This window comes from Pteronotus mesoamericanus, unplaced genomic scaffold, assembly GCF_021234165.1.
Source record: "Pteronotus mesoamericanus isolate MK-2021 breed Mesoamerican mustached bat unplaced genomic scaffold, CSHL_Meso_final contig_101, whole genome shotgun sequence".
NCBI classification, from domain to species: Eukaryota; Metazoa; Chordata; class Mammalia; order Chiroptera; family Mormoopidae; genus Pteronotus; species Pteronotus mesoamericanus.
In genome coordinates, this window is record NW_026555001.1 from 13,839,923 (window position 1) to 13,862,019 (window position 22,097).

At 55.2% G+C, this 22,097-nt stretch overlaps 1 protein-coding gene across 1 annotated transcript in view; it reads left to right on the top strand.

The window, feature by feature from the left end:
- The window catches only part of ALK (ALK receptor tyrosine kinase), a 632,462-nt gene that overhangs the window by 604,741 nt on the left and 5,624 nt on the right, over window positions 1–22,097 (top strand). Inside the window, exons 15-26 of the mRNA XM_054565684.1 lie at window positions 232–376; window positions 2,903–3,085; window positions 4,337–4,435; window positions 4,945–5,097; window positions 6,080–6,184; window positions 7,967–8,153; window positions 8,867–8,957; window positions 9,067–9,131; window positions 9,591–9,720; window positions 14,371–14,468; window positions 18,037–18,129; window positions 20,094–20,195. Of these exons, the coding sequence (XP_054421659.1) occupies window positions 232–376; window positions 2,903–3,085; window positions 4,337–4,435; window positions 4,945–5,097; window positions 6,080–6,184; window positions 7,967–8,153; window positions 8,867–8,957; window positions 9,067–9,131; window positions 9,591–9,720; window positions 14,371–14,468; window positions 18,037–18,129; window positions 20,094–20,195 (1,451 nt within the window). The remainder of the gene's footprint in view (window positions 1–231; window positions 377–2,902; window positions 3,086–4,336; window positions 4,436–4,944; window positions 5,098–6,079; window positions 6,185–7,966; window positions 8,154–8,866; window positions 8,958–9,066; window positions 9,132–9,590; window positions 9,721–14,370; window positions 14,469–18,036; window positions 18,130–20,093; window positions 20,196–22,097) is intronic.

Below are 22,097 nucleotides of genomic sequence, written 5' to 3' on the forward strand. Positions count from 1 at the left end.
GTGGTTTTTCTCTCTGATGGAGCCCTGGATGTTACAGGAGCTGCGGGGAGGGAGCAGGTGGAGTGCGAGCTGTTGGGTTGTTGTAGCACGAGTTCAGGTCCCCCAGGCCACCAAGATGTCACCCATGCCGAGCAAAGACTCGGACACCTTAACCATTTAGACCGGGGCTCTGGGGTCTCCAGAGTGCAAGTCCGGCTCGGTTTGTCAATCTCTGACTGTCTCTCCGGCCAGATGAAGGACGGCGTGCCAGTGCCTCTGATCATTGCAGCTGGCGGTGGTGGCAGGGCCTACGGGGCCAAGATGGACACGTTCCACCCCGAGAGACTGGAGAATAACTCCTCGGTTCTCGGACTCAACGGCTACTCCGGAGCCGCAGGTACAGCAGCGCTGGCCCAGAACTTTCTCCTGCTTGAGCGGGGCCATCCCACACCTCTGGGCACCTTAGTTACCAGCACCTGAGAGGCCGGGCGCTCTGGGACAGGTACCCAGGGAGGAAGGGCAGGCGGCATCCCTGGGCCCCAGAGGCCACCTCACTGACGGGCGGTTTGGGCCTGCGGAAGGTCACTGAGAAAATGAGAGAGGCCCCAGCACCCAGCCAGCCAGCCCAGCCCTCCCCGGGTCTGGGGTTTTCCCGAGTGCAACTGGAGGCGAGCGGATGGGAGAACCCTGGGCGGAGCCAGGCCCCCCACACCCCCGCGCTCCTCCTCCAGGCCCAGGGCAGCAGCTCCCTCGGCTCCTCACTGGAGAAGCCCGTTCTGGAGAACCAGGTGGCTGGCTCTCTGTGCTGGTTAGTGAGAGCCAGCCACACAAACAGGGCATGTGGGTCCTCTGATTCTTCCAAAATCAGCCATCCCAAAAGAGAAAATGAGGTTCGTGTTTGTATTTTCTCCACAATCAGAGCAAGGGAGGATCTTCGAAGGCATTTATCATTTGAGATTAATTAAAGCCAATACTCAAACTTCCCCTTTAATCAAGAGATGACTAGGGATAGAAGAAAGTAGAAATTGTTACTGGGTCGACAGTGAAGAATTACCCCTCGCAAGATTTATAGTGCTCCTTACATCGGTACAGATTTAATAAATTCAAAAACACTTCCACATCTATTATACGTATGCTTTTCAAAGCAATCCTGTAGGGTTTTCCAGAAAGATATTATTATTCCCATTTTGCAAGAGTCAGTGAGCTCACAGAAAGTTGGTAGATTTTTTTCTCACACAGCTAAACAGTTTCCAACTCAATCCTTTAAAAAAACACATTGCTGTTGATTTATTTTTATGTCCAGTATTTTCTTTCCCATGCATTTGCTTGAAGGCTGCTAGATAGAGTAAGGGACAGAAAGGACGCAAGGGCAGGAAGCGGGACAGGGGAAGGCGGCGGACGCGGCGTCAGGCCCAGCTTGTCTGGGTGCATTTACTGCACTCAGGCTCCGCACGGCCAGCTTCCTGAATTCACTGCGGGTCCCCCCATGGAGCAGGGCCCTCCCTCTGCCACCTGACATCAACAGCCACGGCAGGCCCACACCCCACCCACGGCTGACAGAAGAGAGACCAGCCACTTGAAGCCGAAGCACCCCTGTAACTTCCAAAGGTGGCAAAAGGTCCCCACAACTTGCCTGGGGGCCTTGATTGGCTCTGTGTGTCCCCATGCCAGACCCAAGCTTGTTCCTCACCCGGGTTTCATTGCCTGAAACCTGGCGCCTGCCTTGGAGAATAATAGTCATCTCTATCCACAGCACCCCCACTTCACCTCCCTACACACACCACCCCCCAGCCTCCCTCTACAGCCCCTCGGGGTCCAGCAGAACCTCCCAGGCCCATTAACCCTCTCGGTTCCAGCAGACCCATGAACTGCTGTTTCTCCAGGCCCCCCACCATCATCTGCAGGAGCCGAAAGGGCTCTGGGGTTGTTGGGAGCAGGCTGCCTGCCGCGATACCATATGAGACAACACGGTGCGGGGGAGGTCCTGGCATCTCAAGAGCCAGCAGGAAACATTTACCGTGGTCAGTTCCACCTCAGCTCTGTCAATAGTACCTCCTTTGCACGAGTTCAGAGCAGCCCCAGGCCTTGAGCAGCACAGCCACGGTGGCTGCCATTGCCACCAGCGGATCCATCACCCCTCCCCCGCCTTCTCCGCTCCTGGCCTCAGGGAAGCCTCTCGGGAGCAGGCAGGCGAGATACTGCCTGAGCTTCAGAGGGGGAGGCCCCACCCACCCCGCTAGCACCGGCCCTGCCTCCCAAGGGCCCAGTGGGCCCTGCGCTTGGTGGTTTATGAAGCATTCCCCACCCTCACTGTCTCCTTTGATCCAAGTGGCAACCTGCTGGGGTGAGTCTCATTATCCTCAAGTTACAGGCTCAGGACATGGAGGTTCTTGCCCAGGAAACAATAAAGCCCGCTGGGTCATCTGGTGCCTAGTCCGGGATTCCTGCAAGGAGCTTCTCAGCAGCACCTCTGCAGGGTTTCGGCATCTGGCTGCCCGGGGCCTGGTGGGCCCTGGTTCTTGCTGAGATGGGAAGCAGCTAACAAAGGGAAGGCCCAGCTCTTCAGGAGTCGGTGGACATGGAGAGAAGGCAGAGGAACAAGCTGAGTCACCGGGCTGCCTGTCCCTCACCCGCCGCACTCCTGGCCCAGCGCTCTCAGGGCTTTTGAGCCCGAGGCCTGACAGGAAGCAGTGGTACAAGGCCTGTGCCCACCAGGACACTCAGCTGCAGCCAAGGCCGGCCTCTCTAGGACCAAGGCCACGCTCCTGGTCTTCCAGCTATGGACCCCAGCTCCCGGGCCCCACTAAAGACGGGGCCCCTGGGCCCCCTCAAAGCGCACGAGTCCTGCTTCCTTTGCCAGGCTCAGCGGCGGACCTCACCCCGCCAGCAACCTCACTATAGTTTTCTACGTCTCTCCCCGCAGGTGGTGGAGGTGGCTGGAATGATAACACTTCCTTGCTCTGGTCTGGAAAATCTTTGCTGGAGGGGGCCACCGGAGGACATTCCTGCCCCCAGGCCATGAAGAAGTGGGGGTGGGAGACAAGAGGGGGTTTCGGAGGGGGTGGAGGGGGGTGCTCCTCAGGTGGAGGAGGCGGAGGATATATAGGTAAAGATGATTTGTGTTCAAGGTGTCGCTCCCTCCCCTCTTAGTCCTAGGCACCCCCTCCCCGCCCTCTCCCAGCCCTCGCCTGCCCACCCCTGGCCGCCCCGTGTGGACTGTGATGTAACTGTGCACGCCTTCTGCTCAGCCTGGGGACCAGCCAGAGGCAGGGCGTTGGCTTGCGAGCCAGCATCCTTCCTCGAGGCTTCAACAGTGACGGCATCAAGATCCCACGTGGTTCTTGATCACCCCCAAGTCGATGATACAGAGGCTTTGGCTTCCCAGACTCTTCTCTGAGCCACCCTAAGGATGTGCTGGCTTGAGAACCTCGGAGGCCAGACCTCAACCGCCTGCCTCCCTTGGGATGGCCTGGCCCACGTCCTTGCCAAGCCAGCCCCCTAAGGGCCTGGTTTGCGGCTTCCAGCCTCAAGGACCCCTCGCTTTCCTTTCCCTGCCCCAGCCCACCAGCTCCAGAACGCCACTCGCCGTGCTGATGGGCACCGCTCGGGAGGGCAACTGCGGGCACCCACGCGCCCAGCCCAGCCCCTCAGCCAGCAGCCGGCCCCCGGGCCCCAGCTCTCCTCTGCGCGAGTGCAGAGCACAAACGCCTTCTGAAGCTGAGCGGCTGGGAAACGGTGGCTCCACCGTCCCCACAGACTAGGACACAATGCATGCACGCACTGTGATGCTCTGTCTGTGTTTTGCTTTACGCTGTGTGAGCTGCTTGCCTTAACCAGATGCTCTTCTTTTCCAAGCCCTGGGTGGGTGGGTGGGTGGGTGGAGCCCTTGGGGGGCGCCCAGAGATAACCCAGCCCCAGCTGAAAGGAGGGACAGGAGCCTCAAGGCACAGGGGCCCGACCCCCATGTCCCAAGCCCTACCCGGCGGGACTGGAGAGCAACTCCTCAGTGCCACTGCCCTGGCCAGTCCCGGAAGAGGCCCCGCGGGGCTAGCCAGCCTGGGGAGACTGGAACGTTTGCGGCCCTCGTTCACACGCACTTCTTCCTAAGGGGCCCCAGTGGAGTGGGGACTCCCGCGTGGGAGCTGGCCTGGCCCTGGAGAGGAAAGTGGCCCCACATCCAGCAGCCACCGAGCCAAGCCCCGCGCGCAGCCCCTGTGCCCTGAGCCTCCCTTCCCTCCCCGTCACCCCGCCCTTCCAGGCGCCTCCCTGACCCCACTGCATGGCCCGCTGATGCGCACGCGTGTTGAGACTTGGGCACCCACCTCTCTGCGTTAAACTCTTCTCTGGTTTGCCACAGGCGGCAACGCAGCCTCCAACAATGACCCTGAGATGGACGGGGAGGACGGGGTGTCCTTCATCAGTCCCCTGGGCATCCTGTATACCCCGGCTTTAAAAGGTACCCCCTCTGCCAGGTGCGGAACCGACTTCCTTAGGCCAGTTCTTCGGCCCAGCTAAAGCGTCGGAGCTGCGGGCATGAGGGCAGGACGCAAAGGCATGATCATGGGCCGCTTGCAGGCAAGGATGCCTGGTGTCACCTCAGCCAGTTTTCTAGAAGTCAGGAGGCATGATCTCATGTGGACAGAGGCAGAAGATGGCCACCAGGCAGGCTGGTCCTAGAAAAGGCAACAGTAACAGGGCTTGTACCTGTGGCAGCCAACTTAGGGGCCAGGCGTGTGGATGCTCCCACCCAGCTCCGTAAATGTAGCCAAATGTCCTCTGCCTGAACTGCACTCAGCAGGTGCACCGGGGACTTTCCTGCACAGAGCCGTGCTGCAACGTCTGGGATGTGGGGACGGGGACCAGAACCCGCACTGACCAGCTGGAGACAAGCACAGGGGCTGGGCTGGGGCGCGGGGCCGTTGTCACAGGCTCCGCCCAAGGCTGACCTTTCGTTCTTGTCAACAGTGATGGAAGGCCACGGGGAAGTGAACATTAAGCATTACCTGAACTGCAGCCACTGTGAGGTAGATGAGTGCCACATGGACCCTGAGAGCCATAAGATCATCTGCTTCTGTGACCACGGGACAGTGCTGGCTGAGGACGGTGTCTCTTGCATTGGTAAGGGGATGGGAGTGCAGGCGCAGAGACTGAGCCACGGCTGGTTTCCGTGGTTCTGGAGACATTGGACGCAGTTTTGTAAACTTCCGAACTACCCTCGCCCCGCCGTCATCTGCTCCAGCACGAATGCTCTGACAACAAGGCAGAGTGTAAAAGAGGGGCCGTCGGTCCCCAGTCTGAAGTCATCTAGTCCCACCCCTGACCCAGGGCATGAACGCTCACCTCCCCACCCAGGGGCCTTTCCGTCTCCACGGGGACGCCCCCCGTTCCAGGGACGCGGACCGCCTAAGGCCCGCGCTTCCTCCGGGCCCGTTCCTTTCAGCCCCCGCTCCTCGGGTCCCACTGCCCACAGCCTGTCAAGGGTGTCCTCCACCGGGACGCCTTCTCCAGATTTCGTGACCCTTGCATTTCAGTCCACTCACGCAGGACGCAGTTTAATGTCTCCTCTCCATCCTGGGGTCCCCTGCCTGCAGGTGTTTCAAATGTCCCTTTTGAAATGCAGTGCCTGGACCAGGCATGATCCCACAGTGTGGTTGACGGCAGTGTGGCGCTGGGAGCCTCCCTCCTGTGCCCTGGGCCCCGGGATCCCGGGGCCCCAGGAAGCAATTCAGCTCAGACTGTCACCGACCGACACAGACCGTTGTTGGGTCAGACTGAGGTCACTGCCGCCTAAAGCCACTGAGTCTCTCTCAAAAGCCACTGTTGGCTCACCTTTTATCCTTATCCCTTCATCGTGAGGTAGATATTTTGAATTAAAGTCTAGAATTTTATATCTAGGCCCATTCCATGTTTCTTGAAGGCTGTGAACCAGGACAAGCCTGCTTTATGCGCCTGATCCTCTAAACAGAAGGGTGGGCGAGGTTTCCAGGCATGAGAGGAGCAGACGGCTTTTGTCCTGGCTGGGGAGGGCGTTTCTGGCTCCCGTCAGCTCACAGGAGAATCAGCGCAGTGATGGGTGTCTTGTGGGGGCCCTGTCTTCCAGCGTCACCCACCCCAGAGCCCCACCTGCCGCTCTCGCTGGTCCTCTCCATTGTGACCTCGGCACTCGTGGCCGCCCTGGTGCTGGCGTTCTCCGGCATCATGATCGGTGAGTGCGCCTCAGCCCCCGGGCTCCCAAGGGAGGCAGGAGGGCAGGCCTGGCCGAGCAGGACAGCGCCTCAGGCTCTGCCACAGACCTGAGGTGTCCCTCTGCGTGGGTGTCGACTGGGGCAGCCCAGACCCTGGGGTCCCTGGGAGCCGCTGATCCCAGATCTCAGCCCTGTGAATGAGCTCCTGGGGCAGGGTAGGGGGCACACTCTGCAGGGGGGGCGCCATAGCTCAAGCGCAGCCCCACCCCCAGACTTCCCTTCCAGCTCCCACCAGATAGGGGCTTCAGCAGGACTTCCCCTAGTTGGGCTCACTCCCTGTGTGACACCCCCAGCCCCCTGCTTCCCCACAACAAGCAGAGAATGCAAGGCTGGTTTGTGAGTGTTTCCTGTTAGGTCTGTGAGCTGAGGCAAGCTGATCGGTAGATCACAGGGGGCTCACAGGGTGCAGCCAGGCTCCTCCTTCTGGAAACGCCCAGGGCAGGTGGGCAGGCTCAGGCAGGAGGGCAGAGGGAAAAGCTCGGCTCGGGGCAGCACTTTTGGAGCAGCCTCCTCGGAGCAGGGGATCCTGGGAGCGGCCAGGGAGAGGGCAGCAGGTGTAATTCCCACACGGCGCCTCCTTCAAAGGACAGGATGATACGCGCTAACACGTGTCGCACACATACTACATGCCAGGTTTACACATTTTAGTTCACCAGGTAGAGGAGGAAGCTCAGCATACAGCAGCTGGCTCACTCGCCCCGACCTGGAGGGGGCGAGGCTGGGCTTTAAAGGCAGAGTTCGCCCCATGAGTCACGATTTCGTGCTGCCTCCCACGGGGGGCCTACAGAGTGTTCCCACGTGTGTGACAACAGGGTTAATGGTCCCTTGCATTGGTAGAGCTCTTTGGAATTTTTCAAAACCATTTTATAGTGGTGAGTTTATTTTCTTAAAACACCCCCCAGGCACTGGGGACGGGGAGGGGTGGAGAGGCTCAATGGACAGAGCAGGAGCTCCGTTCCCTGCTTACAGAGGGGGCTGGGGGCCAAAGAGGTCACAAGACCTGATCAGTGTCACTCAGCTTGTAAGTGACCAAGGTGAAGTTAAGACTCGGGCCCTCAGGCGCCAGTTTATGTGCCAGCTTAGGGACCTGTTCGCCCTGGAAGTTCTCCAACCACAGGAGGCACAGGTGACGAAAGCCCAGCCGCTCTCAAGTCCACTGCCACATGTGCCCGTCCCAAAGGCTGGGCACAGCAGGGACGCCAGAGCATCCTGTTCCTGGGAGACGTGGGACGCCTCTGAAGGCCAGCGTGGCCCCAGAATGTCCCAAAAGCCCTGCAGGACCGTCTTTAGACTGCATGGCCATCAAGGGTTTTACTCAGCCTCCCTCACCCTCCCGCATGCGGGGCTGGACTTTCAACAGCCTGACAGTTCTCCCGGCCTTCCGGGCTCCTTCCTCGTTTCCTCTTGCCATTTTCCCTAAAGAGATTCTTGCACATTAATCCTGTCTTGGGTCTCCTTCTCCGAGGACGCAAACTAAGGTGTCTCTGCCCCTGTATGATACAGTAAAATCTTTTCCACTTACATGATTTTAATCTTTACCTTTACTTTAAATAACCTTTTGATTAAAAGTACACATTCACATCTATAATCATTTTGTTAGCATTACCAAGTGTGGTGGAAGGGTTTTGATCTCAGAAGAGGGGGTGGAGATCCAGGAGGGCTTCCTGGAGGAGGTGGCCTGAGCTGGGCTTCAAGGGCCAGGCTGCCTGGCCACACTGAAGCTGACCTCCCCCTGTCTGCAGTGTACCGCCGGAAGCACCAGGAGCTGCAAGCAATGCAGATGGAACTGCAGAGCCCCGAATACAAGCTGAGCAAGCTCCGCACCTCAACCATCATGACTGACTACAACCCCAACTACTGCTTTGCTGGCAAGACCTCCTCCATCAGCGACCTGAAGGAGGTGCCTCGGAAAAACATCACCCTCATTCGGTGAGCGCCCATGCCATCTTTCCAGGGAAGGGGGTGTTCTGGAAGCCTGGATGTCACCTCAGCACCACTGGTTCCTCTAGGCACAGGAGGCCAGCCCAGCTGCGACCCTCCCAGATGGAGAAGGCTTTGTGTTCAGGGCCATTTGGCAAGTATTTAATCACTTAACACCCTGTGTATTCATGGGATTTGCAGAGTGAGAGGAGGACTAGATGGGAGGAACCAGGACACCTCAAAATCCTCACAAGTAACCCCTCCCTGAGCCTTCCTGGCTCCTCCCTCCTCCTGCTGGAGCCAAATACCACCCCACCAACCTGAGCTCCCAGAGCACTCTGCGCATGTCTGCCACTCACTGAGTGCACAACGCCACCGAAGTGTCTGCCCCAGACGGGTGCCTTCCTCCGCAGGGAGTGTGAGCCTGCAGGGCGAGGGCCAGGTCTTAGTCACTCCTGTGTCCCTGGCAAATATCAGAGACTCAAGTCTTCCCTGAGGGATGTTCAACCATTGTCATGGATCTCAAGTTGGAGCATGTCTTGCCAGCTTTCAGATAAAGCCATGGAGGTTGGGACTGAGGGGCAAAGCCAGGCCGAGGGTGCAGCTCCTGTGTGCCTGTCCCCCCAGTCTCTCGTGGGCGGCCACTCACTGTGCCCGACCCCTTTCTCAGGCCGGCCGGCCTCTGCCTCATCGCGCCTTTTCCTGCCTTCTCCTTTGCGCAGGGGCCTGGGCCATGGTGCGTTTGGGGAGGTGTATGAAGGTCAGGTGTCCGGAATGCCCAGCGACCCGAGCCCCCTGCAAGTGGCTGTAAAGGTAAGAGGGGCTCCCTCGAGGACCTGGCCCCAGCCCGCGGCCTCTGCCGGCCGCACGCTCTGCTGGAGCCCTTGCTCCCGCAGCTAACGGCCTTCTCCCCTCTGCACAGACGCTGCCTGAGGTGTGCTCCGAGCAGGATGAGCTGGATTTCCTCATGGAAGCGCTGATCATCAGGTAGTCCCGGAGAGACACCCCATTGCCCTGCGGAGATGCTTCTAACAGATGTCGCCAGCATGCCTCTCCCTCTTCGGCAGGAGACTCCCCCAAATCCTTAGCCTGCCTTACCAGGGTGGAACGGCCCCACGTGGTCATCTCAGAAAAAATATCTATGGCCTAATAATTCAATTAATGCCACTCTGCCTTCAGCCGGCATTGCTACGCAGTCCATTCGTTCTCTTTCCCTGCTTAATAGAGCGTGCTGGTTTTTGCCCGCTCTCACGTCTCGTGCCCCTAACATGAGGGAAGCCATCCCACCTTGGTCCGCGCAGCAGGCCTGCGCCCTGCCACCAGTGTTTGCAGAGTGCATTTACCTAAAGTGTCTGCTGAAAACATGACTTTGTATTCTGCTTTCACCACTTAAGATTCTCCCAGACTCGGCTCAGTTACATTTGCTTCCTCCCGTCTGCTCTGCAGCAAATTCAATCACCAGAACATTGTGCGTTGTATCGGAGTGAGCCTTCAGGCCCTGCCCCGGTTTATCCTGCTGGAGCTCATGGCAGGAGGAGACCTCAAGTCGTTCCTCCGGGAGACCCGCCCCCGCCCGGTGAGTGAGGCCCAGCCTCCCCCCAGCGCTTGTGCCAAGGAACGGAGTTGGGTGGGAGGAGCAAGAATGGGCATCCTGGGAAGCAACTGGTGGGGAGGGGGCAGGGAGTCAGCCCCTGGGCCCAGATCTGGGGGAATGGCCAGGGGAGAATGAACAAAATGGGGACAACAGCCCTGGGAGCTCACGCAAGGCTTGTGCAGTGCGTTCTCCAGCCTGGGTCCATTTTTATGCCTGGCTGATCCTGGAAAACCAAACTTGGGACAAGCACAGAGAGGGACATTCATGCCAGCCAGGTCACTTACCCAAACAGCTGAGGTGGGACGGGCCAGTCTATATCTACTTGTTCTGGACCTCACTGTCACTTCTCAAATGGTGACATCTGACTTTGTAGTTTTACTATCAAAGTGATTAAATATTTAGGAAGGGCTAGAGCTGTGGACAGTGAAGAGACCTACGTGGATCCAGGAATGTCATGCCCCAGCCCTGCTTGGCCACTAGACAACACGTGGCTCAGACTGCCCACTCCAGCCTCAGTGTCTGCAACGTGAATTCCAGGGGCTGGGCTGGAACGTCTCAGACGTGGTTCTGAGTTACAAAGCGCAGCGCACTAGGCCGACCCAGAACCCAGCCACCCACTCTTGCTGCCGCTGGGTCTTCAGGAGGCCCTGAGAACCAGGAAGCGGAGCAGAGCAGACCCCTGAGCCGGGCCTGGCTTCCTGGAGTTGCCACTGGACTGTGAGGACCACAGGGAAGACTTGCGCCCTCCCCACACCCAGGAAAACAGGAAGACTGATAGACACCTGCTACAGAAAGCCGGGGATGGAGCATTCTGCTCTCAGGGACTCCAGGTGGTAGCAGAAACCCCAAAAGGTCACACCTGCTCCAGTCCCCTCCTCAGGCCAGGCTCCATTGAGAATATCTTAGTCCAAGTGGCCCATCTTGACAGCTAAGAATCCCATCCAGCTCCTTGAAACGATGAGTGTGTGTGTGCTCCTGAGCACGCCCGCAGGGACCCACTTCCTAACAGCCCTCATCAGCTTTCACCTTTCTCCAAGCCACTCTGGGAAGTAAACAGCACAGATCTTTCACAGACGAGAAAACTGTGGCTCAGAGAGAGGAAGTGACTTGCCAGGCCCACACAGGAAGTGGAGGAGCTGGGACCAGAACTCAGGGCTTACGAGTCCCGCGCAGTGCTTTTTCCAGCCCGCTGTGCCCTCTTCCCAGTGACCCTCTTCGGGAAGTCACAGCCAGCCACGGCGAGGCCGGGTCGTGACGAGCCAGCTCTGCGAGCCAGGCAGCCTTGTCTGCCCGGGTCCGAGCACCAGCCTCAGTGGCTATTCCATTACCACCCACCAAGGCAGAGGCTTCCTTGTGCCCTGAGAGTCTCAGCGGTGCTTCTGGCAGAGGCCAAACGGGGGACACTGGGCGGAAACTTTGGGAAGAGGCACGGCTCTGGTCTTCCCGCTGGACATTCCTGGGGCCGGAGGAGAAGGACTGTACAGGCACCGGAAGGATCTGGGAACCACCCCTGGGCAAGTCCACGGACCGCGGTGGCCGGGGTGGGGTAGCAGAGAGGAGCGGGGCATCGCTCTCTTTTGATGATGAGAGATGGTTTGAATATCGTCCCGAGAAACAAAGTACCAGGAAGGAAAGGCAAGTCATTGACACCTCCCACCCCCAGTGCCACCATAAGAGAGAGGCTCAGAGCAGGAGCCTGCTGCTGAGGGCTGACCTCTGACATGCCCACAGCCATGGGACAGTCTACTGTCCTGGGACAGCCCCTTCTAAGGGTCACCAAACCCGCTCTTAACTTTTGACCTGGCTCTTGCTCCCTGTGGCTCCCCTTGCCAACCATGCCCCCGAGTCTCACAGCACCTGTCATCCTTCTTCTCACCCCCTGCCATTGACACCTACCCTTCCCAGGAGAGCTGGTCCTTCCTGAGATACCTTCCATGGGGGGCGATTTAAAAGGTCTGATTACAACCCTGCGGAGGGACCCCGTGCAAATGCGTTTGTGGCAGCAGCCTCCCTGGAGGGTTAGAGAAGCCGGGCATCCTGCATGGATTCTGGGGGCCACACAATCCAGCTTAGTGAGGTGGCGGTCTGGTCAAGTAAAGAATGTGATTTTGAGTCCACAGAGGGGCCCATATCAGTAAACCCCACACATAAGGGAGGGAGGGATGGCTAATGGATTTCAGGGCTGGAGGAATATGGCGGGGGCGCGGGGGTCACGCCTGCAGGCTGCGGAACTCCCTGAATTCAAAGGCCTGACTTCTACCTGGCTCATTGTTTGAATCCCCCAAGTTCTGCCTGATGGCCTACTGTGTGCAAGCACTCGCCTGGGCACTCAGAAGCAGACAGATGAGATCTCTGCCCTCCCTTCCCCCATCCCTGGAGCTCAGAGGTTCCACAGGCTTTCAGGATCAAAGCACCTCAGAGGCTGTCCAAGAGGCCCTGGCTTCAGGAAGCAAACCCACAGGCGCGCGGCGGCCGACAGGCTGCGGAGCAGCGGGCAGAAGGCATGCGCAGGCCGCCCACGTCTGTCAGGGGAACGAAATTCATGGCTCACCAGTGAAAACATCCCTTGGCCCCAGGACCCCCCACCTTTTCAAGAAGGCAGATCCCTTTCAATGTCAAAAACAACTTTTTGCAGACCCTGTCTTTACTGCACAAATATTTATTGAGGATTTATCATATGCCAGATACGGACTAATTGCCATCGTTTAGTAGCCGCTGATTCCTTCAATAATGACAAAAGCCATTAAGGAGTCAGGGATCTCTTCATTCACGGTGGCAGCCGTTGCCCCCTGCGGTGTCTGCATGCATGAGGAACACGGTGACGTCTGTGGGGAATAGCTCGAGCATGTGCTCGGTGCTCAGTGGCTCTTTGGAGCCCAGAGGCCACTGTGGACAGGAGGGAAGCTCTGGTGTGGACTCCGCTCAGATCTGGGTCCCTGGCTCTGGTCCTGTCACCCCATCGTTGGCTCCAGCTGCGTGAAGGGGCCTCGGGCGCCTGGGGAGAGCCAGCCATGGGAGGAGCCAGGAAGAGGAGGGCCCACAAGCATTGACTTCTCATCACTTTTCACACGGCTTTTGGCCGCTTTTTATATGCTGCGTTCTCTGCATTTGCAGCTTCCCTCGTCTTTCCCTCTCGCTCTTCTCCACATCAATTTTAAAATGTGTCACTGTTCTGTTTTTCACTTGGGGAAACAGATCCTACCCCGTGTCCTGTGATTCTTCCTCTCTAAATGACTCAGGAGAAGCTCCGTAAGGAAAGGCTAGATGTCGATATTATTGTTTTTTATTTGTATATTTTATCCTTTGGGAAGAGCCCCTCAGAAGCTGTGACCAAAGAAATCCCTCTGCTTCACTGGCCTGCCTCCTCGCCTGTGAGGCGGGTGCCGGTCTACACAGCGCCCCCGAAAGGAACTCCAGCGCGCGCGCGCACGCACACACACACACGTGCTCAAAGGGATTCTGTGGCCAAGGCCTGGAGCCGTGGCAGGCCCCCCTCCTCGGTCCCCAACGTGCATTACTGTACAGCAAAGACCCTGGTCACTCCTGCGACGAAGACCTATTAACCCCAGAATTCCCACGCCTCTCTGATCGAATTCCATCCCACAAGCCCACTTTGGGAAACAGGGGACAAGGTCTTCTCTGTGATACTGGACAGAATGCACCCATAGCCTCGACGGCCTGAGGGTGCCACGGAAGTGCTGCCCTCAGGAGCAGATGGTGGGGGGGACCTTGACTCCAGCCCCTCCTTTGCCCCGGATGGGGACGAACAGCGCGGAGCACACCTGCTATGCTCTGCACGGCTACTGTGAGAAAGTGTCGGTTTTGCCAGACCGTGCACACCTCCCTGACCACACTCACACTCACTCACACCCCCGCTCTGGTGGCCAACTGTCCGCTTCTGTGCAGAGTGATTAGCAGAGCAGTTAATTTGCTCTGAACAGCCCCAGACAGGGGGCCCCCATAAACCTGGCCCGCGGGTGAATGCCTGGGAAGATTTTGCCTCTGCAGCGTGCCAGGCTCACAGAGCACTTGAGCCATCAAAGGCCCTGCCATCCTGAGTGATGGGGGGACAGGGAGACCCAGGGGAAGTTGAGAGTGGGTCCCCCTCTGGCTGGATCAGAAGGCATTTTCCCGAGGAGAGCAGCAGCAGCGTGGATGAATGTTTTCCTCAGAAACACATTTACTTTTCTTTTTCCCAGGAAATGGGGACTGTCTCCCTCATGGTACCTGGCATTTCTGACCCAAGTGAGGCCCCTGCAGAGCCCCACCGCTCAGACACACGGCCCCCCACCCCGCAGCCCCACCCCCAGCCGCAGGTCCCTTTAGGGGCACCCCTGCTGCGCCCCCTCCGTGAGTCCTCCTCACAATCCAGCGAGGCTGGGTGCCACTCCACTGTCGCAGACGGGGAGGCTGTGGCTCGGAGAGTGACAAACCAATTAGCCGCAGGTCACACAGCCAGTGGGGACAAGCAGGAATGAAGTCCAGGTGATTTTTTAACATGCATCCAGCGCCAGGGCACCAGGGACCCCAAGCTCATCTGGGCTCGGCCGCCTTGTGTGCACTTGAGCTGGTGTTTCAGATCTTCCTTCCCTGCAAGCTGCTCACCAGTGGATCATTTCTGTGTCACCACAGAACCAGCCCTCCTCCCTGGCCATGCTGGACCTTCTGCACGTGGCTCGGGACATTGCCTGTGGCTGCCAGTACTTAGAGGAAAACCACTTCATCCACCGGTGAGTCACGTGCCCTGCCCCTCTCCCCCTTCTGCGGCTTCCTTCCGCGGCTCAGGGCCCCGACCACCCCCTGTGGAGCATAGTTGCGGGTTCTCTCCAGTGCGGGTTCAGCTTTCTTCGTCTTTCCGATGAGTGCTCACTCTATCGGGGCTTCACTTGCCCCATATGTGAAGCGGGAATCAAAACACCCACACCAGTGCGGAGGACCTCAGGGGGCTGCTCTTGACTTCCTGTGTGGCCCCCGCCTGTACCTTGCAGTGAATCCTTCAAGACCTCTGTCACTTTATCCTTCCCCTCTTCTGGAAAACTGAGCTCCTGAAGGGAAGTTAAAGGACTTCATATCTTCACACATTTATCTACGGGTGTTCGAAGGCAAGGACCCTCTTTTATCCATCTTCATATCCCGGGCATATAGTGAGGCACAAGAAGTGTTGGCTGAATAAATTAATTTGTTTCTGAAATACCCTGAAATGAGCATAATGATTATTTGATTTACTTCTACACTTCACTTCTACTCCACATGATCCTTGCGTTTCGATGATGTTTGGACTGCAACGTCAAGCCCTCGCGTCATGCTACAGACGTCAGAGATGGCACCGATTTCTTTCTGCGTGGGTGTCAGTGGCTTTCTCAGCGGACAGCTCCATTCAGAAAAGTCAGATAGATCATTAGGCTCTTTGCAAAGCTCTTCCTAATGAGTTCCGTCTAATTTAGAAAATAACAACCTGGTGAACTAACAAATTATTTGTTAACTCGCAGCTTCAAGGAGGATGAGGCATATTCCTAGTCACTAGAATACTCAAATACAAAGTAGAAAGTAAACGATGCTGCATGTGGTCACACATAGAAAAGCATGTAAGCAGACAGGAAGCCACACGTTCTCCCTGATGAAAATGGGGAAGTTAAAAATCAAGGACTACCCTCGCCCAGGTGCCCAAAGTCATTCCCAAAACAAGGACACGGCCTCTCGTGCTGGCTCATGCTTTTGCCGTCACTTCACTGTCCGTTTTCAGTTCTTCCTCGAGTCCAGACCCTTCTTGGCAGAAACAACAGAAGCGGGGCGGGAGCTGGGCCCTTCCTTCACGTTCCCATCCAAAGCTACGCCCTCTGCTCTGAACCACAGTCGGTCCTGCCGTTGCTGCTCTCGCCCTCTCTGTTGTGCCCAGAACTTTCCACACACCTCAGCTCTGGGCTTTACTGGTGCTCAGATGTGACAAGGTTGTGCTTTCGGTGGAATTCGTCCTTGGCTACCGCCACCTTTGCCTCTGTGTCCACGCCCTTTAAAGTCTGGACTCACCCGAGAGGAACGTGTGCAGTCACCTTGGTGACTTCAGATGTCTCCCTTTGCTTCTCCCCGCGATCATTTCTGCTTTTTCATGTCCGCCCGTGCTAGTCGCCGAGCATACAGGTTCTCTGGCTGACGGGTCATATCCATCTTTCCTCTGATGTTGTCAGATCTGCCTCCCTAGAGCCATGATACACTGCACCATTTCCAATGCTCTGTTATTAGAGATAATAAGATAACAGGATCACATTCTCTCAAGATTTCTATCGCTCCTATATCTATAAATAGTCACTGAAGGTCAGAATTTGATCCCAGAGTAATAGTTTGTTGCTGCTTTTATCTTTTTTGAGAAATGAAATTGTCAAAGATAAATCAAGAATATATCAGATGATCTGCTTTATAAGCAAAAAGCAACTTCGCGCAGAAATTGACCGTCTCAATCCAAGCTTTTCTCCTGGGGTGAGTGGTATTAGGAAAGCATCTTCTAAATGGCCAGGAGGTCTGTGGCCCACTCCCACAAAAATGTCACCTCTAATTCTCTCTCTGCCCCCCTGTATCTGCTTCATGACTCTCAAGCTCCCAGCAAATACACCTCCTGAGTTCGGAGCAGAACGCCCCCCACCCAGATACACACACTCCCATTTTTCTACGTGATCTGTTTCCTTTGGTTATAGTTTATTACCATTTCAAGAATTATGTGTCATTCTACCAATTCTTAGGGTGTTCTGTGATATTATATTTACTTTCTCACCTTTGAATTCAAGATCACATTTTTAAGCAACCTTTCCATGCACATCCACGTCAGGCCCTAGCTGGAGCCATAAATACTGTTCCTGATCTACTTCACTGTATTTCTCTTGAGAAGTAATGGCTATATATTCTGCTATTTTTCTTCTTTTTGATGTCATACCTGTTATACTTCTATAGTTTTATAAGGGCACTTTATGCACCATTGCTCCTCAAAATTCAAGATATACCTCTGGCTGCGGCCAACAGCATCAGCAACATCCATCTCCCTCCCTGGCCCGTTGTCCTGGTATCCTAAGCCACAGTCCTCAATCCGGATCCAGTTTTTTTAAATATTATCTGGCTGTTTATTTTCCATGACCTTGACCAAAGATCAGGACCTTCATGAAACCAGTCAAAACATGAAAACACCATCTGTGGCCCTCAAGTACTACTACCTTTTTTTCTGTCCTGAACTTTAATATTATTGGAGACCATTCAAGACTTTTTCTGGCTGTCCCCTTCTTCCCCCCACACATGTCAAGAGTGGGGAGCAGGCGGGCAGTGAGCAGGAGTGGGTGAGTCTTGGACAGCTTCTGATGGCGCCTTACAGGCAGGCTTGCAGGCAGACAGGCCATTGAGGCGTGGCGACTGAGGAGACAGGATAGCTTTGTGACCGGAAGGAAGCCACTCTTCAGCTACTTAGCCATGACGCCAACAGCTTGGCTAAGACTTTAGATAAGATCATGGACACCAGCCGTCACGGCTTATTTAAAGAGAAAACTGCAGCCCTGACTGATGTGGCCCAGTGGGTTGGGCGTCGTCCCACAAAGTGAAAGGTCACTAGTTTGATTCCCAGACGGGGCTCATGCCTGGGGTGCGGGCCAGGTCCCCAGCTGGGGGCATGTGAGAGGCAACAGGTTGATGTGTCTCTCACACTTCAGTGTTTCTCTCCCTCTCTTCCTCCTTCCCTTGCCCTGTCTCTAAAAATAAATAAATATTTTAAAAAGAAAACTATAAATATTTGGGAATACCTTAACCTGCTTGAACTTGATGTAATGGAAGCCATGCTAACTCAAGCAGCAATCTGCACAAACAATAGCCTAAGGACAAATGGCATTTCTTACGTCCCTATATTATCTGCTTTTAGCTTAATTTGTTTAATAGAATGGAGATAATAATAGCACCATGTATTCCATTGGGTTGTTGTGAGAATTAGATATGAAGCACTTAGGACAATACTTAGCACATAGTAAAAGGCCAATAAATTCTTGTTTCTATTATAGTTATTTTCATGTTATTATCCTATTAAACATTTTCAATCATCTCCCTAATCATTTCCCATTGCCCTGTTCGCTCTGAGGCCTAGCATTGGCATAGCTATTTCTTTTATACCAAAGTATAATGTAGTAAAAGAAATGTAGAGCAGAAGATAGAACCATTTGAATTTCAGATTAGAGGTGAAAATCCTGGCAACGAACACATTTATTTTCCCGGGAACAAAATAAGGAAATAGATTTTCTCATTCTTTTTTTTTTTTTTTTCTTTTCTTCCCAGGGACATTGCCGCCAGGAACTGCCTCTTAACCTGTCCAGGCCCTGGAAGAGTGGCCAAGATCGGAGACTTCGGGATGGCCCGGGACATCTACAGGTGAGCAGAGACTGCTACCGCCCCTCACGGCCCGTCCCCTCGAAAGAACGGGACATGGCTGCTTGTGCCCTAAGTCATCGCCAGCACTTGGTCAGCTTGCTGCCTAAAATTTCATTAAGGTCCTATTCTGGAGATGGAAGACCTTAAATAGTGCCCACGCCCAACCAGTCTAAATCCAGGATCACACTGCCTGCCGGAACGGACACCAAGTTCTTAAGTAGGTTGTCTCTCTGGCTCCAACACTCTAACCCTAACACCTGCTGAGACAGGGAATAACCTGGATACACGATATGGAAAAAGTTTCTCAGTGAACTGAGCGGCCTTAGCCTCCACCCTGCCCAGCAGGAGCACCCAGAGCTGGCAGGTTCGGGGCCCAGCTCACTGGCCGGCGTTACCAGGACACTCGGGAGTACAGCCCAAAGCCCGTAGGTATGCAGCCCAGCCTCCTTTCTTTTTCCCTGTAAATCTCGAGGCTACATTTAAAAACTAAAATAATGTTTAATTAAACAAATACTTCTATTGCACTTTATCTCCTGTTACCTCATCTAATGATTTACTGCAGTTACTTGCTCCCTGAGCCAAAAAGCTCACTCACGGTCATGGATCACACCTTCCCCAACCCAGAGACAGAGAGAGATGGTCACTCAGAGCTCGCACTGTTCCAAGAGCAAGGGAGACCCCCGAAGGCGTCTGTCAGAACTGGCGCCCACCTCCGGCTGGAGGCTGCTGGCGCCATGCTGGGCCCCCAGGGGGGCAGCACCTGGAGACGAGGAGTTAGGGATGACCCTGCCACGGCCACCTACCTCTGGTCTCCACCACAGCGCCGTCTTTTACTGTCCGAGTCCCAGCGTTCCTTCCCCTCCTTCTCAGGGAACCCGGGAGCGAGACACAAACGCTGCGGCGCGCCTTAGCCAGCCCCGCCTCTCCACCCTCAGCGCGGACAGCTCCCAGCTCTGGGCTTCACACCCCAACTTCCCTGCAGCCCCACTGTCCCCACACGCACTGTGCCATTTCCACGGGCAGGCGCGGGCCCCCAGGAGAGCTTCCTCACCCCTCAGCCCCATGTGCCCCCCAGGGAGCGCTTCCTGCACCTGAGCCCCACCTGAAGCAGAACGAATCAATCCCCCCTCCGTGTCACGGAGCTTCCTGCGTCCTCACATCATTACCTGTGGCGTTCCGTCCTGCAGCTGTCCTTACATCTGTTTCTTCCACTACACCGTATCCTTACAACACATCTATGTGCTCACCCCATGGCAGCGTACCTGATGCGTTCTAAATACTCAGTACGTGTCTGCTGAAGGTAATTAATTAACCGAGGCAGGAGAACACAGCGCTGGCGGCGCAGCCGGTGTCAAAGGTGTATGAGGTAATGTATTGGTTTTTATCAGTGAGTCGCCTTCATGACATCACTGATAAAAACGAATACATTAACTCAGACCCCCGAAGGCCACCCCGCCCTGTGTCCCGCGGGGCTCTGCGATGGGCGGCAGCTGCCTGGCCAGCCGCCAGGAGCTTTGTTGGGCGCCTGTGATGAACCACGTGCTGCCCGGGTGCTATGGAGGAGCCCAAGTGAGCAAGGCAAGGCCGGGCTCTCAGTGCCCCCGTTTTGGCCCTTGCATTGCTGTGGGTCCTCGGGAACAGGCTGCCTTTATACGGTTGGAGTAATGTTATTCACTGGGAGCTCTCACAAGTGAAACCCGACAAGTAAGTGTAAGCATCCTCTAGTGGGTATTTTAGTCATTGTATAGACCTTTTCGTTTATGCCTCCGGTGGGCAGTGTTGTCACTGATTAAATGACACCAAGTTTTTAACCAAATGGCCTCTGTTCCCTCGCTCTCCGCCCGAACCACAGAACCCCTTATTAATGCCGCTCCTTTAATGGGCGGATCTTTCTCAAGTGGCCCGGAGCGTCTGCCCAGGGCCGTCTCCAGATCCACGTTCTGTTTCCCTCTCCTTCCCCACAGAGCGAGCTACTACCGGAAGGGGGGCTGTGCGATGCTGCCGGTGAAGTGGATGCCGCCCGAGGCCTTCATGGAAGGGATATTCACGTCCAAAACAGACACGTGGTGAGTCCCTCTGCTGCCCTCCTCCGGGCCTCCCCGGGCCTCGCGGGGGTGGGGGGACCCCCACTCTCTGCAGGGAGGCCCTGCGGCAGGGGGAGGGTCGGCGGAGAGGGGTCCACAAGCCCGCACCACAGTGGCTCTCGAAGGCGGGCACCTTCCGAGTGCTCAGAAAGGCTTGTTAAACACCTCGCTGGGCCCCGCCGGGGAGTTGAAGATTCAGGCTGAGAATCTTCATTTCTTACAAGTTCCCAGGTGAGGCTGACGCTGCTGGCCAGGGGCCACCCACTGAGAGGCACACGCCATTTCTTTCCTTTCTTTCCTTTTTTTTTTGGTACATAACAACAAAGTTGGATTTATTCCAGGAGTGCCACATTAAGATGAGAACATTGCGCATTGAGATTCTCCACATTAACAGAATAAAGGAGCAAACGGGGGAGCACTGAAGCGCTGCTGGTGATGGGGGTGAGACCCCTCTACAACTAAAAATAAGTTTGGGAAACACTGTACCGTAGCTCTCCAGAACTTAATCACCCTGCATGACCGAAGTGTGAGCTCCCTGACCGACATCCCCCCACCTCCCGTCCCCCCAGCCCCTGACCCCCCCACCCCAGCCCGCTCCCTGCTTCTGCGCTTCCACACAAAATTGGGCTCACGCAGTACAGCCCGTTTGGTGTCTGGCTGACTTCACTCAGCGTAGTGCCCTCCAGGGCCACCCACGCGGTCGGAGAAGGCAGGATTTCCTTCCCTTTAAGGCTGAAAATATATACGGATGAATTGTAAAAGGTGGTATGTGTGGTTATGAGTACACACATGTATTAACATATATTGATAATATATGTATGTATTAGTATGTGTTAATCTAGACAGCTAGTTATTAATATCAATAATTATATTAATTAATCAAAAGAAACATACGTACACACACACACGCACACACCACCTGTCCCTTACCCTCTCACCCGCTGACGGGAGCGTGGGGAGTCTCCGTGTCTTGGCTGTTGTGAGCAGCGCCGCGGTGGACGTGGGTGGGCAGCCACCTCTTTGAAACACTAACTCGAGTTCGTGGACAGTTACCCAGAAGGGAGATTGCTAGGTCATAAGGTAGCTCTGTCTTTACCTTTGGCTCCTCCTAACCCGGTGGATATCAAAGTGAGACCCATGATCAGCAGCATCAGCATCACCTGGGAGCTTATTAGAAACAAAATCTCAGCCCCCACCTCAGGCTAATGAAACAGAAACTCTATGGGTGAGCCCAGCACCGGTGGTTTTAACAAGCCCTCCAGGTGATTCCTGCATTAGAGCTCCACCAATTACCCCATCCAGACACAGGGAGGAATTAATTAGGTCATTGTTCTGAACACAGGCCTAGCTACCCCAGCGAGGCCGGTTCTAAGTGTCTTGTTGGAGAGAGGGTGGCACAGACAGGTTTGGACAAGGATGCTCATTTGCAACATTGTTCACAGTAGAAGAAAAGCTAAAACAGCCCAATTATCCCTCAAGTACAAAATAAAAATAAATAAACTGTGATTTACTTACTCGTATATCACAGGAAACAACTTAGCAGTATAGAAGAATACACTTCACCTACATACATCAACATGGAGAAATCTCAAAAACTACATTTAGTGGGGGGAGGGGGAGCAAGGCAGGATATTATTTATGCATAATTTTACAATACAAAAATTAAGTGTATAATATAGAAACGTTGTTTATGCTTTCACCCGTTGTAAAAAAAAAAATACAGGGGAAGGATACGTGCTCATTTCAGTGGAGGGGAGCAGGAAGAATGGAGGTGGGGCTTGCCTGTATCAATTTTATTTCTTCAATAAGAGGGAGAACTGATACAAACAAGGCAAAATATTAACATCTAGTTACATAGACATCTGTTACTTTTCCTTTTTAAAG